We start from the raw sequence: 15,547 nt of genomic DNA, 5'->3' as shown, positions 1-15,547 counted from the left end.
AAGAAATCCAACCATTTCCTGCTTCCTAGCTAATCTAAATCTCCCAGCACAGCAGAACAGCTGATGGTCAGAAAAATAGCAATTTAGCAGGCAAGTTTGTGGGTAAGGAGTGAGTAGGCAGGGAGGGTTCCTGCGGGCCATGTGGGTGGCGCAGCCTTGTGTTTCTGCACAGTCTGGATTAATTGCTTTGGGGGGTGCTCTGGGGGTGAGATTTCTCTGCAGCCCACCAAAATTTTCCCACGGCTCACCAGTGGGCCGTGGCCCACCGGTTGGCGACCATTGAATTAGTAGGTTCAAAATAAAGAACAGAAGATGCCGCTATTTTCTCCTAACATTTTTCTTCCAGTGCCTACTTTAAAGGAGAAGAAATAAATAGACCAATTGTTAAACTGATGTTAATTTTACTTTTTCCAGGCTGTTCTTGCCCAACCATTGGATTTCAACTATAGTAAAATGGAATGCAATCAGACCCAGATATCATGCTGCATATAGTATTATATATGATCCAGCAATGTGCCAAAACCTTATTGACATGCATGATAGAATAGAATAGAATAGAATAGAATAGAATAGAATAGAATAGAATAGAATAGAATAGAATAGAATAGGAGTGGGATGGAATGGAATGGAACGGAACGGAATGGAACAGAAAGGAAAGGAAAGGAACAGAACAGAACAGAACAGAACAAAACAGAATAACAGAATTGGAAGAGATATTGGAGGTCTTCTAATCCAAACCCCTACTTAGATAGGAAACTCTATACTATTTCAGACAAATGGTTATCCAATATCTTCTTAAAAACTTCCAGTATTGGAACATTTACAACTTCTGGAGGCAAGATGTTCCACTGATGAATTGTTCTGTTAGGAAATTTCTCCTTAGTTCTAGGTTGCTTCTCTTCTTGATTAGTTTCCATCCATTGCTTCTTGTTCTGCCCTCTGGCGCTTTGGAGAATACCTTGTCTTCAAGGAAAAAACAAAGTCCAGTTGTCTTTTGAAAAACATCTTTGTGATGGCTGTGGACATGGTATACTTGGACTTCAGCCAGACACCTGACAAAGCAAGCCATAACCTACTTCTTAATAAGATAGAAAAATATTGGATAGAGACAGCACCATCACCATTGAGCCATGATGGCACAGTGTTAAAATGCAGTACTGCAGGCTAACTCACTGCTCATTCCAAGGGTTCGATTCTGACTGGCTCAAGGTTGAATCAAACTTCCATTCGCTGAGGTCGGTAAAATGAGAGCAATATTGGGAGCAATATGCTGACTCTGTAAACCATTTAGAGAGCACTGAGAAGCTGGAATTTTCAAAAGCAGACTATACAACCATTTGCCTAGGATGGAATAAGGCTCCTTATGGAGAATCATAGAATTATAGGCATGGAAGGAACTTCAAAGATTTTCTAGCTGGACTAGAAAATCATTGAAGTCCCTTCCATGCCTATAATTCTATGAGATGGAGATTTTCCAATATAGGGTGTATGTCTATGTATAAATTCATGATTCCCCATTGGGGAAAATTTCTTTGCACAAGAAGCTTTCAACTTAGTTAAATGGAGGTTGGTAAACAAAGGATAATTATGCCTGCAAACCTTATCTAATTGTTTTAAAATATCTCAGAAAAGGAAATGAAGATTAAAGGAGTGAAGCTGTGCAAACTCTGCATCCATTTATTTAAAATTGAACAGGTTTCTTGTTTGGTGGCATCTCTAACAAGACAACCAGCTAACCTAGATATTTCCCACCCAAAATGAGGAGAGGACTCTAGTCTCAAAATCTCATTCATTTTCTTATGGTCATACAAGGGAGGGGCTGCAAGCCTGTTACTTTTGTTAAACAGAGCCTGTCTGCATCTATTCATTGAACCAACTCTCATATATATGCTGCTGATGCAGGGATGGGATTCTACCTGGTGGGACCAGCTCTATAGAACTGGTTGTTATGATTCTGCACAGTTTGGAGAACTGGCAAATCATGCCACTGGCTGGCCCCTCCCCTTCCTACCCTGCCCATTCACTCCTTACCTAGCATGTGCACCATTCAAATTGCCTGTCTTATGCCTTTGCCTAAGTTTTGGTATGTTGCTATTTTTCCTTTTTCCCACCGATCATCAGCTGTTCTGACTATCAGCTGTGCCAGGATATTTAGATTAGCTAGAAAGCAGGAAATCTTGGATTTTCTTGCTTTTTAGCTAATTTAAAAAGCAGAGCTGAGCCTTCCTTAGGAGTGAAGCTTCTATTTTTCAGTGCAGACTCACTGGTGTGTTGTGAGTTAATTTTGTGAGTTTGCTTGCAAGCAAATTTTATGTGACAAATTTTGACAGACAAATTTTATGTGGCAGATTGCAGAAAGAGAGATCTCTGAGTGAATTTGTGATTCTGTGAGCAACTCAATCTGCCTGCCTGCTTTGCCTGATTTTGGGTAAAAGTTGCTCTTTTTTATAAAAAAAAATCAACATTTACATAAATATTTACAATATTTATATACAAGCCACGCCCAGCCAGTCATGTGACCACCAAGCCATGCCCAATCAGCAAGCCACGGCCACCCAGTCACATGACCACCAAGCCACATCCACAAATTAGGCCACACCCACAGAACCAGTTGTTAAGTAATTTGAATCCCACCCCGTGCTGATGGACTGGAATCTGGAAAATAAGTGGGGTTAACAATGGTTCTTTTGTTAAACATGGGCTGGCTTTCACTATAGGTGCTATACCTTGCCCTTGTGAACCTATTAGTCAGCTGACAGAGTCAGATTTTAAGTGAAATGGGGCAGACGTTACACAGAAGATACTCATTTTTTCCGCAAATGTGATGATCACAGTTGAGGATGACTAATAGGCTAAAAAACTTGATTCTGAGGTGTAAAATCACGAATTTATCTTTCAAAGTTTGTCAAAAAAAAACCTACATAGAATATTATTTTAATAGAAAACAGAGATTTAAGTAATCAACAGTCATTTCTGGCTACAACTTAATTGGTGGGATGAAGGACAACAACTTGATCTGTTCCCTGAAAGCAGATATGATTAGTCAGTATATAGTAAGCATGTCATGGTAATTCAGCAGTCACTGGCTACCGACAGCACAATCAGTTTCCACCTACAGACAGGGCAGTGAACAGAAAAGTACTTTGCTAAGCAAAAAATTGTGCTTGAATCAAAATGATTTATTACATGTGATATTCTCTTGCTTGTGGTCTACTTTTTATTTCCTCCTTTCACTGTTTTTAATTGGTTTTGTAGCATGCTTTAATATGCCATCCAGAATCAATTTGGAGGAGGTGGGGAGCCATATTTACTAGTCAATAAATAATATTTTGACCTTGAAACTGGGCAATATATTTGCTTATAAGGCATTTTATTTTATTATACAATGTCATTGTCAAATACCGTATATACTCGAGTATAAGTCGACCCGAATATAAGCCGAGGCACCTAATTTTACACAAAAAACTGGGAAAACTTATTGACTCGAGTATAAGCTGAGGGTGGGAAATGCAGCAGCTACTGGTAAATTTCAAAAATAAAAATAATTAATTTGGGAAACGATCTCACTATCATGAAAGGTTTAATTGATTCACTAACCCAAAAGAAGAAGATGATGATGACAGCGGGAGGCAGGAGTCACTCTCTTCCCCTCCCTCGGAGGCCCCCTGAGTCAGGAGTCACTACCGCCGGCGCGGCCCCAGTCCCCGCCTCGGGAAGGGAAAGGCAAAGCGCTTTTGCCTTTCCCTTCCCGGCTGGGGCTGTTGGGAGTCGCTGCCGCCGGAGCGGCCCCAGTCCCGCCGCCTCAGGAAGGGAAAGGCAAAGCGCTTTTTGCCTTTCCCTTCCTGGCTGGGGCTGTTGGGAGTCGCTGCCGCCGGAGGCCGCGACTCCACACCATTTTTTTTTTCAGAGGGGAATCTGACTCGAGTATAAGCCGAGGGGGATTTTTTCAGCACAAAAAATGGGCTGAAAAACTAGGCTTATACTCGAGTATATACAGTAACCAATAAACCTTCTCTTACTGTCCAATAAAATTTTTAAAAATTTATTTTACCATCTTCTAAGTGCTTTAAGTGATTTACTCTTAAATCTTTGCAGCAAGACCTATGACTTATCCCATTACTTTCAAAAACCTAGGAGCTGCTAAATATCCAAAATCAAAATCTAATTTAGATTAATTAAGGATTAATGCAACAGTACAGAACAAAGTGTAACCCTTCGTAAGTACTAGGAATCACCACTAGTGAATTTAGTCAATCCCTTCCAATAGACCTCACAACAGCATTGGACACTAGGACTAAATGGAATTCAAGAGGATTCATTTTTCTCTAATCAAAAATTCTGATAAAGGAAAATATGCTCCTAAAAACTATATTCAAATAATAGTGGTAGAGTATTTGAACATATATTAATTGGAAAAATAGAAGCACCTAAACTGGAAAAATTAAGGCGCAAACAAGGACATTTGAATTCTAAAGGTGTGCTGGACTATATAGAATAATTACAGAAAAAGATATCTGAGTACTAGGAAAGTAACAAGTGTGAGAAAGAAAATCAAAACAACTGCACCATGGCTGTATTAGGTATAATTTGAAGTAGACAGAGGCTTTGACAGGCTTTGAAGGTCTTGTTACATTAGCCTAACCACATCAAAGTACCTTCCATTTCTCTAGCAACTCCCGTCTTTTCACCTTGACTACCTCAAAAGGCTGTCAAAAGATTGCTGGGAAAGTTGTGTTAATAGCTTTGTAAATTAAGGGAAGATATGTATAACACTCCATATGTTTGTTCAGAAGTGCAATATGTTATTCCATAGTATTAAAAATATCTAAAAGCTCTTTAAAATTCTATTTTTAAAGGGGCACAAGTGGAAAATGATTAAACTCATAACTAACAATATTAAATATATTAGCCCTGTATTTCCTGGAATATTCAGGCAAATCAGTGGAGTTTTATGTTGTTCTGCTCCTTCTGTTAAGCAACTCTTAGGGTAGCCAGCTTCTGTGTAACTGGTGTGAAAATGCAAAATGATGTTAATGTGCTGCCTTGAATGGAATGGACTCCCATTAGAATGTAATTAAAATATATCTACTATGCTTTGTTTCAATTGAAGGTCGGTGAAATAAATTTACTTTTGCCCTTTTATTCACTACGTTAGAACATTACTTCCAACATATTAATAAAAATGACTGTGCTAGGAAACAATACAATCTTATTAATGATAGTAAAATAATTTGGAATTATCCCTAAATATGATTAAATGTACGAACAATTTGCCTTGTTTATTAGAGATCAATCTAATATGACATAGAAGTTTCATTGTCAAACAGAAATTTTACCCCTCAACTGGTTTTCTGATAAGTATAGCAACATGTGGAAACGTTATATTGGAAGAGCACATGCGGTAAAATAAAAATACAGTTTAATATGAACAGTTTGAATATACATATGTTGTACAACATTAAGAAGCAAAGTTAAAAATGGAAAGTTTTTACATGAGTTTTAGGGAAAAAAATGCTTGAATTATAATGAAAGGTTTGACCCAGACTACTCCACCTATTTTCCATCTCAACAAGTGAATAATCAAGGGGAGGGCCTAAATATATGTATTAGGATTATCTAATAATTGTTTTAATTATTTAATGATGGGCTAGGCTAATCTGTTGACAAAATTATCATACGTTTGTGCTTATGATGCAGTGTTAAACTGACATATAAAAGGGTAGAAAACCACAGTCCAAGGACAACCTAAGCTACATTTCTGCACAAGGAAGATCCTTTCTCTTGTCCTGGAATCATGAGCTTCTTGAGTCAGTCATCCAGACAAGCCTCTTCCTCCCGCAGTGGCAGAGGAGGAACAAGAGTATCTGGTGGTGGATCGTGCAGCTTTAGTAGTAGATCAAGTAGCAGGGTCGTTGGTAGTGGTTGCAGCAGTGGTGGCAGTGGTGGCAGTGGAGCATGGGGCATGTGCAACTTCAGTGGGGGGGCAGAAAGCAGGAGCAGGTTGGGCTCTGGTGGCCTAGCATGCAGAGGCAACAGATCAAGGACCTTGAGTGCTGGATGGGGCACTTCTGGTTCAGCTGGAGCATTTGGTAGCTTTGCAGGTGGTGACAGTGCCCTTCTTTCTGGTGGTGAGAAGCAAACAATGCAAAACCTTAATGACCGCTTAGCAACTTACCTTGGAAATGTCCAAGCACTGGAAGAGGCTAACAGTGAACTTGAAAGTAAAATTGCAGAATGGTATGAAATGTTTCAAGCAGGAAACCAAGCGGGACAACAACAAGACTATAGTGAATATTATGCCATTATTGATGACCTTAGGAATCAGGTAAGAAAAGAAAGAAGTTTAGTAGGATAAATCTTTTTTTGTCTTTTACTGTATGATGGTGCTATATTAGCCTTAAGAGATGAGCCAGAGTGGTTTCTAATGTTCATTAACAGCAGGCAGTTCCTATTGCCAAGTTTAATGATCAGGAAATATCTGAGGAATGCTCTGCAGGAGAGGAGCATATACTCTGCAAGTGAGGGAGTAGAATTCTCAGTTGTGAATGTCTCCTTTGGAGACTCTTTTTATCTTTAATAGATGTGATGCAAGGCAGTAAATTTTATTGCTTTCATCAATACAGTCTCAGTTTCAATAAACCAACTGAGATATGTATGTATTCATGGATAAAGCTGAAATGTTAGTCACCCTCCTTTAAAGAGAAAAAAAGTTAAGATGTGCCACACCTCTGTAATTTCTCACAGTTTATGACATGACAATAATAAGATAACTTTTGAGTTCAGTAAAGGACAAATGGTCCTGTTAGGTTTTGGATGAGATCTTATTGAAAGTTCTTGAATTATGCAATCTGATTACTTGAAAGAAATTTGACATTTACTAATTGGTCTACTTTATACGGCATAGTATCTTATATAACAGAGCCAGTTTAGGTTAGTGGTTAAGGCATCAGGCTAGAAACCAGTAGACTGAGAGTTCTAGTCCCACCTTGATCACAAAAGTCAGTTGAATGATTTTAGCCAGTCACTCTCCTTCAGCCCTAGGAAAGAAGCAGTGAAAACTTTGTGAAAATTCTTGTCAAGAAAACTGCAAGGACTTGTCAAGGCTGTCTCCAAGAACCAAAACAATTGAACACAAGGAAAAAAAAACCTTATATAATATACATTTACATTTACCAAATATGCCAACAATTGAAGTATTAAGTATATTAATCTAATTCCATTTCTAATAAACTGTAGTGGTGTAGCGGTTAGAATGCAGTATTACAGACTAATTTTGCTAACTGCCGACTGCCAGCAACTCAATAGTTCCGTTCTCACTGGCTCAAGGTTGACTCAGACTTTCATCATTCTGAGACTGGTAAAATGGATACCCAGATTGTTGGGGAGAATATGCTAACTCTGTAAACCACTTAGAGAGGGATGTAAAGCACTGTGATGTGATATGTAAGTCTAAGTGCTATTGCTAATATACTTATTTAGAATTTATATTATGCAGTGGGATTGCAATATTAAAGTTGTTGAAAATCATCTATGTTAAATAAACATTCTATGTTATGTCTTTTAGATAGTTGCTACATCAATTGACAATGGAACAATGATTTTGCAGATTGACAATGCTAGATTGGCTGGTGCTGATTTCAAACTCAAGTAAGGAGGAGGAAAATTAACATATTTCCTATATTCTGTTTTTCTTCATGATCTAGAAGAACGTGCCTCTCAAAGTAAAGGGCTTTGCTGGTTAAATTAAAAAACAGATCTCAAAGTATTTCAATACAAGCAAATTCCAAATGCCTAATAAAGTTAGCTATCAACTCTCAGTTTAGAGAAAATATACTGGTGATGCAAGTGGCAGGCTAATGATCATCATTGCTGATAATAATTTTATATATGAGAGAGAATGAGTGAGGAATGCAATTCTGAACTCTGGTGTATTTTTGAATATTCTTATTTGCTATAGCTACAAAATGCCCTAACGTGGTGCCATAGTGGTAAAAGATCACAGCCCACCACACAATGCAAATTACCTACTATAAATTACAATGACATTGGTAGTGCAGCAAATACATTTTCTATTGCTCCATATTGCTGAGCAGAGGGTTAATAGGATAATTCCCCTCCAGCTCTCCATTTTATTCCTTGTCACTTAACAGCAGGGCATGGCCGTTACAAATATGGACTATTGTTTTAAAACCAATCTTTAACAGCTGAAGAAAGCATTGAATGAAGACCAAGGGGGAAAGAGGAAATATACATTTTCCTCAGATGTATCAGAAGCTGACAATATTTTTAATTACTTTTAGGTATGATAATGAATTGGCCATCCATCAAAGTGTTGAAATGGACACCAATGGCTTACGAAAGGCCCTGGAAGAAATTGAGATAACAAGCAGTGATCTTAAAGTGCAGATTAACAGCTTTACTGAAGAACTGGAATATATGAAGAAAAATCATGAGGAGGTACTATTTCGGGGATTATTTATACATAAAAACAGGGACAAAAATATATGTCAACAAAAACCAATATGTGAAAGTCTCAAGATGCTACCTGGCAAAACTCTCATTGGCTAGTATTAAAAGAATTGGAGAGGATTAAATTGGATTGTCTTAGCCAAAAAAAAAAGGACATTAATCTCCCTAATCCAACTCTAGTGGTGTATAAACAAGATATTCATGTCAATCATGAATAGAATACAAAATGGGAGGAGTGCTGACATATTTCTCCACCCGAGATCCACTTTGGATTTGAGCCACATCTTTCTGGAGTTTGGACCAATACCAGTTATATCAATTTTGTCCTATAGGTGTTCTCAGAAAATTTATTTTTTCCTTAGTAAAGAATGAGAATGTGGGAGGGGAAGATTGCTATGGCATGTCACAATATTATTACAGACTTCAAATGACAAGTAGAATAGAAGATTTCATGCTTCATAGTTAATTCAGATACTGCTGCAATTCAGAGCCCAAATATATCTACATATATTCAGGAGAGTATTAGGTTGTCAAATTCAGTCTAAACAATTACTTAAAAGCATCAAGGGCAAATTCTGCACATTGCTGAGATGGATTTAAGTTTCCCCACCTCCAACAACAAACACAGTGCAATTTAGAGATTATACATTTGGTTTAAAATTTGCTGTCTAGGTGTATATTAATGGTCTTTAAATTTAGTACACTGAAATATCTGGATAACATTGCTTAAATTTTTACCTTTCTAGAAATTAAAATTGAAACTATCATTGGTTGTCTCAACTGCCAATTTGTGGATTTATATTAATCCTATATACAAGCACACACCAAATAAAAATTCCAAAATACTAAACTAAAACTGCCAGGTATTTTCTCTATATGCTACAAGCTTTTTTGACCATCAGAAGTTTTAAGACATGTATTGAATCATTGCATAAGATGAAAGTGTATGCTAAAGATTCACAGCATCATAATATTGTACTTCCAAGTCTGTTAGACATTGATTTCTGAACATATTCAAACAAAATGAGATAGACTTAATCAAAACTTTCCAAGTCTGTCTTAATTGTTAAAAACATAAATTATTATTATTTCTTCCTGATACAGGATATGGGCTCAATGAATGATTCTACTGCAGCTGGAGGTATCAACGTTGAAATGAATGTCACACCTGGAGTTGACCTGACTACTCTCCTTAATGAGATGAGGAGTGAATATGAGGTTCTGGCTGAGCAGAATAGAGAGGATATTGAGGCTTGGTTTAATGAGCAGGTGAAATAGATCCTAATAATATTCTTTATAAAGATTCTTTTTAAAACAAAATTATTTTTAATTGAAAAATGTGGGCAACAACCTTTTTCAAATTCTGATTTTTTCAGAGCCAAGAACTGAACAAGCAGATCAACATCAATGTTGAGGAAACCAGTACCAACAAGAGTGAGATTACTGAACTGAAACGCACTTTGCAGAGTCTTGAAATTGAACTGCAATCTCAACAATCACTGGTAGATTTTCTTTTTCCAGAAGTATTTTAATAGTAGCTTTAAATTATGGATTAATTAAATGTTTAATCTTCTCTTGACAAATAATCATAGTCTTCTGTCTCCAATTCTTGAAAATTTGAGAAATTGACAGTAATGCAGGGTAACCATCAAATATTATTAGAATACAACTCCCACTATCTCTGATAATTGCTATGAAGATGAATTTATCACAATTTGGATCCATCAACACCTAAAGAGCTAAACACAACTATCCACCATTGATTTAAAATACATAGAGACTGTATTAGCACTGCATGCTTAATAATGTTAGTGTGTTACTCCATACTCTAATATGCAATAGTAGAGGTGGTTCATTTTATCTCCAAAAAAGCACAAGATTAATTAATTAATTAATCTTTCAACTACCAACAGAGATGAAGCCCTGCAATACCTGTAATAACTAACATTTCTTCCTTGACTCAACTTTTCATTCCTATGTCCTGAGACATGTATCTCTATGTGTAAGAAAGAAATAGGCAGGGCATGTGATCCTTTCTAAATTCCATTCATGAAATTTCAATCAAATTCAATCAAATCATGCAATCTCCATTTTTTTTCCCCAAAGAGACAAATAGTAGGGGGGGGGAGCACCAACAATGGCTGTTCCCTATTTAAATTTGGAATCTTTGGCTAGTCCAAATGTGTGAATATTTCCCACAATCAGGTTGTCTAGTAGCTGAAACTTGAAATTATTCATATGGAATATACTGCATGGAAAATGGCTTTGAATGAAATTCTATAATTTCTTACTTGCTTATTCACAAAGGATTCATAGTAATTATTGCAGAAAAAGAAAAGATCCTTTAATATTTTTTCTTAGAATTCTAACATGCACAAACCTAATTCATGTTAACTATCAATCACATGCAATATATCCAACTTTATTAGGATAACAAATTCTATATCTGAAAAATAGAAACTATTTTTATTCATATTAAATATAACATCTAAAAGCAGATTATGAAGGAAATATATGAATCAATGCTATTTGACAGATGCTATTTGACAGTGCAGATTTAGTGGCTATGGAAAACTGGAAGTTGAAGTCCACATGTCGGAAAAACATATCAATGGTTAAAAAAAATATAAAAACAAAAAAGACCTGGCACCATAGTTAAACTTTTCACACAGCCCACAAGTTTGTTTAGACTGTTTCCAAGGGAACATTGCTCTTGATAATAGAAAAAAAGATTAGTCAGTCATGTTTTGCATTCATACAGTGTTCATTTTGCATTCATACTATTTTATTTTTCCATCAGAAACAATCTCTTGAGGCTACTCTAGTAGAGACAGAAGGTCAGTACTGTGGCCAACTGTCCCAAATGCAAGAAGTGATTGGCAGTATGGAAGGCCAAGTACAGCAGATAAGAGATGACATGGAGTGTCAGAACAGAGAATACGAACAGCTCCTGGATGTTAAGATCCGCTTGGAAAATGAAATTGACACTTACCGAAGTCTCATTGATGGAAGTGAAAGGTAAGGTGAAAATTTGGAGAATATTGTATTTCTTAAAAATCTTTGATCTTGCCGGACCTGAGTTTCTCCCTGAAAAAGGTACCGAAACATATACCACTTCAGATCTGCTTGAACTACAATAAACTTTGTCTAATAGATGTTGTCTGAAGATGTTGTAGGCTAGAGTCAATCAGTAGTTGCAGACCAGTAGTTCCTCAAATACTAACCAAAGACTCTTTCTCAGATGTTTTAATGTTTCATTTTTCCTTAATTTTAATATCATTCTATATTAGATGATAGAGAACAGAGAATGGTAACCTCTCTTTAAAAGATATTTTCTATTCTATTCTATAACATGAACAACTCTCCCACCCCAATCAATAAAAAAAGGCACAGCAAATTGAATTGTTCATTTCTACCAAAAATTGAAATGGGGAAAAAACATTTTAGGGTTATCTACAGCAAAATGTTTAAATAGTTTTTTTTCTCTCTCTCTCTCTCTGTCTCTGTCTCTGTCTCTGTCTCTCTCTCTCTCTCCTTTATATAATTTTGAAACTGGAAGTACTGATAGAACTTCAGGAGGAAGAGACATGAGACCACTTTCAGATGTTAAATCCAGAGGACAAACAGGTTCAAAATCTAGAGACCAGCCATCTTTCAGCTCTAGATCTAAAGCAGATTTAAGATCCAGGGAATCATCATCAGGTACTCAATCTAGAAGTGGGGAATCTGCAGAGCAAAGATTTAAGATACAAGAATATGCCACCTCTCAGTCCCAGTCCAAAGGTTCTGGATCTGGAGATTCTAAACAGACAGATAAATTAGGATCTGGAAACAATCTCAGAGGTAATACATTTTGCTTATTTTATATATATTTACTTCCATATTTTGATAAACAGTGTTATCTTGCTATCCATTGAACCATTAAAAATGTTGATTTGTTCCCTATTGAAACTTAATCTTACTTTAAAACTTGTTGTTATATAGATATGGTGTAGAAATAAGATAAAGGCCAGCAGTGTTCTTTCAATGAGCTATGTATTATGAGTTATCCTGTACAATGTGGATACTAAAACCATGGAAGTTGGGTCTGGCAAATAGAACTCATATTTTCTTCATGTGCCAGTTCAATTTTCCCTGCCACACAAAACAGTTGAGATGGGTGCTGTAGTGTACATTTGTATACTCTTAAAATGCATTTTTGAGAGAACAGCAACAAATGCTTTGATAATATTAAAATGTAGTACATTTTAAAAATATGAGATTAGATTCCATTAATTAATTGACAAAATGCAATATTGAATATTTGCTGACTGCTTTTTCTTGGACACCAGATTTTCCCTATTTGATAGCTAATATATATATTTTAGATTAAATTAAGGACTACCTAAAGTGAAGCTTAATTTATGATTTAAATGGATGTGCCCATTTAGCTTCCTAGTCCACTAGAAGGCCATTGCTTTCTTTGGTGATTTTTTAAAAAAAATTTCAATCTAGATTAGTTCTGGGATTCCCCAGAAGATATTATTCAACATGTCTAAACTGCTTCAAAGTGATAAAGACTGCAGTTTATATTGAAAAATAAACAAATTCCATCAGAATGGGCCATTTGTTGCAGTAAATTGGGTCCATCAGTCAAATCATATAACAAGTCTCAAATAATATTTTTTTAAATATGGTTGACATGTTTTTTGTTAAAAAAAATAATCTTTAGCCAACCCTTTACACAAAATGAAAGTTATAGGATCTTCTTCTATATAACTTAAAGGAATTATCAGAGTCAAATATCATTCCTTTCCCATCATTTCTGAAACCTATTGATGGCCAATAGACTATCAAGCTTTGTACAAATTTTGATTGATGGAGTTAACTTCCAATATTTTAGCCATAAATATTTTATTTAATTGCTGAGACTTATTGGGGAAGGATTGAAATTCAGTATGAAGCAATGAGTTGCCTGCAGAAAGAGCCAGGTTCAATCCTTAGATGTTCAGCATGAAATTGTGAAAGATTCTTATTTGCTGTAAAACAAACTAGACTCGATAAATCAACATTGGACAGCTTCCTCTTTATCTAAGCCACACCTTTTTTTTTTCCGGCAAAATTGGCTTAAAATTAAAAATGATTATTTTTCTCCTAAATCTCTGAATTCTTTCTTTACAGACCCCCAAAAAACAAGAGTGATCAGGACCATAGTGGAAGATAGAATTGGTGACCAAGTTGTCTCAACTCGTGTTCAATCTGTTGAAGAAAAGCCCATTAAATAAGCAGCCTCAACTTTACTACGAAGTCTTTCAAAGCATAGCACACAGATAGAAACAGATAGATACCTTTGAAAATAGGATCACCTTTCCTTCTTGGCTTCTGCAACTGCTTCTTTTCAGAGCACATTTCTTCTTTGCAATTCTAAAATGAAAATGTTGACTTCATTTTTGGCATTCCGCAATAAACATTGCATGTTGCAGCAAAAACTGTCAAGTTTCATGTTGCTTACATATAAACTATTGATCACATATTGCTCACAGTGTATGTCAGCAGTCAATAAAGCAGCAAAATTAGAGTCCAATCAAATGCACCACAAAGACATATCAGGTAGCAATCACTCTAATTACTCAAATTCTATCTGCCAGGATTCTGATTTATGGTGGTCCAGTCATGCAAAACTATAATTAATATCATATCAGTAATCTTACTGAATAAGTAAACAGCATTTTATGGAATGTTATCGTAATTTGAATAGCTGCAATCTACCTTATATAAGCTTTTTAAAGTATATGTGGGTCAAAAGAAACAAAATATATGTGAGTCAAATCCTCTTCTTTGGATCAATTAGTACTTTCTAGAGCAGAGTTTCTCAATCTTAGAAATTGTAGTCCTATAATTTCCAGGCCAACATGTTGAAGGAATTGAAGTTTACACATCTTAAAGATGCTAAGGCTGAGAAATACTGTTCTAGAGCAGAGGTCGCCAACCTTTTGGACCTCAGGGCCTTTTGGACCAACAAAACCTCCACCCTCTCCAACTGTACCTTTCTGATTGTCCCTGGGATCAGGGGAAGGGGTGGGAAAGCATACAATAGCCCCTGTGGCCATCTGCACCGGAGAGCATAGACCCCTTTCACCCCTGGTTCTGGAAACCTTGCAAAAAACCTCGGGAGTTGCGAGTTCTCTGGAGACGCAAATAAGTCCAGAATCGGTCGGCCGAACCATTCTGACATCTCCTGGAACAGACTGGGATACAGGCACCTCTCCGACTGGTTGACCGTGGCCCTGCTCAACCAGTCTACCTGCACATTGGAGACCCCCAAGACGTGCTCTGCTCATATCAATAACAGGTGTCTCTCCACCCACTGGCACAATTGAGTCACCTCCTGCATCAGGGATCTGGAGCAAGTGCCCCACTGGCAATTTATGTGGGCCTTGGTGGCCACATTGACCTCCTGCTTTAGACCCTTGAGAGCTAAGCCAGTTTATGTTGTTGGCGAGCTCCTCCTGTGACCACCACCCAGGGGCAACCTGGGTTCCTAGGTGAGCCCCCCAACCATACAGACTGACATCGGTGGTGATGGAAATTCTCTGGGGCTCCCTGTACAAACATCCCTGATCCATGGCCCTGGACTGCCACCAATGGAATGAGCGAAGTACTGCCATAGGCACTCAAATCCTCGTCTCTGAGTTACCCTTGCCTGCCCTCTGATAGAGGAGCATCTTGCTGCTGCCACGGTGCTCTGGGGGCTGCCAAGTGAACTGGACCTAATGTCCAGGTCCCAAATTCCCCCAAATTTGGTCGAAAGCAGGACTTGCCTCCAAGGACTGTAAAAGCCACTCTTAAAATAGGCAGTCTAATGCGATTCGCAGCTGCCACAGCTTTCAAAAGTCAGGAGAAAAGGGTCTAAGACAGTCTGAAGAATTGGAACCACACAAGCCACATGGGCTCTAGGGGCACTCACAGTCCCCAATTCACTCCAAAAACAGCAAAAACACAATACACACATGAAAAAATTCAAAGTATAATAGGGAAACAAATAAAATGGTGCAAAAGGAAAAAGGCACGAAAAAACAAAAAGTGGCTGAATCAACCA

The 15,547-nt window shown here is 37.1% G+C and overlaps 1 protein-coding gene across 1 annotated transcript; it reads left to right on the top strand.

Annotated features, from left to right (window-relative positions):
* The first annotated feature begins 5,731 nt into the window (after nucleotides 1-5,731).
* Nucleotides 5,732-13,937, top strand: LOC113424372 (keratin, type I cytoskeletal 12-like). Its single transcript, XM_087948073.1, has 9 exons — nucleotides 5,732-6,325; nucleotides 7,565-7,647; nucleotides 8,301-8,457; nucleotides 9,574-9,738; nucleotides 9,846-9,971; nucleotides 11,270-11,487; nucleotides 12,029-12,253; nucleotides 12,299-12,312; nucleotides 13,630-13,937. The coding sequence occupies exons 1-9, from the start codon at nucleotides 5,795-5,797 to the stop codon at nucleotides 13,731-13,733; spliced, it is 1,623 nt and encodes a 540-aa protein (XP_087804199.1). The 5' UTR covers nucleotides 5,732-5,794; the 3' UTR covers nucleotides 13,734-13,937.
* Nucleotides 13,938-15,547: the final 1,610 nt, after the last annotated feature.

Source organism: Notechis scutatus, chromosome Z (assembly GCF_049901735.1).
Source record: "Notechis scutatus isolate UNSWTSFEM ecotype Mainland chromosome Z, rNotScu1.2, whole genome shotgun sequence".
In the NCBI taxonomy this organism is placed as follows: Eukaryota; Metazoa; Chordata; class Lepidosauria; order Squamata; family Elapidae; genus Notechis; species Notechis scutatus.
This window is presented reverse-complemented; position numbering and strand designations above follow the sequence as displayed.

Excerpts from the sequence above, each read along its gene's own strand:
- LOC113424372 (XM_087948073.1), top strand. The coding sequence starts at position 5,795 with ATGAGCTTCTTGAGTCAGTCATCCAGACAAGCCTCTTCCTCCCGCAGT. Across the intron at positions 9,972-11,269 it reads TGCAATCTCAACAATCACTG|AAACAATCTCTTGAGGCTAC; the intron begins GTAGATTTTCTT and ends TTTTTCCATCAG. Across the intron at positions 11,488-12,028 it reads CTCATTGATGGAAGTGAAAG|TACTGATAGAACTTCAGGAG; the intron begins GTAAGGTGAAAA and ends TGAAACTGGAAG.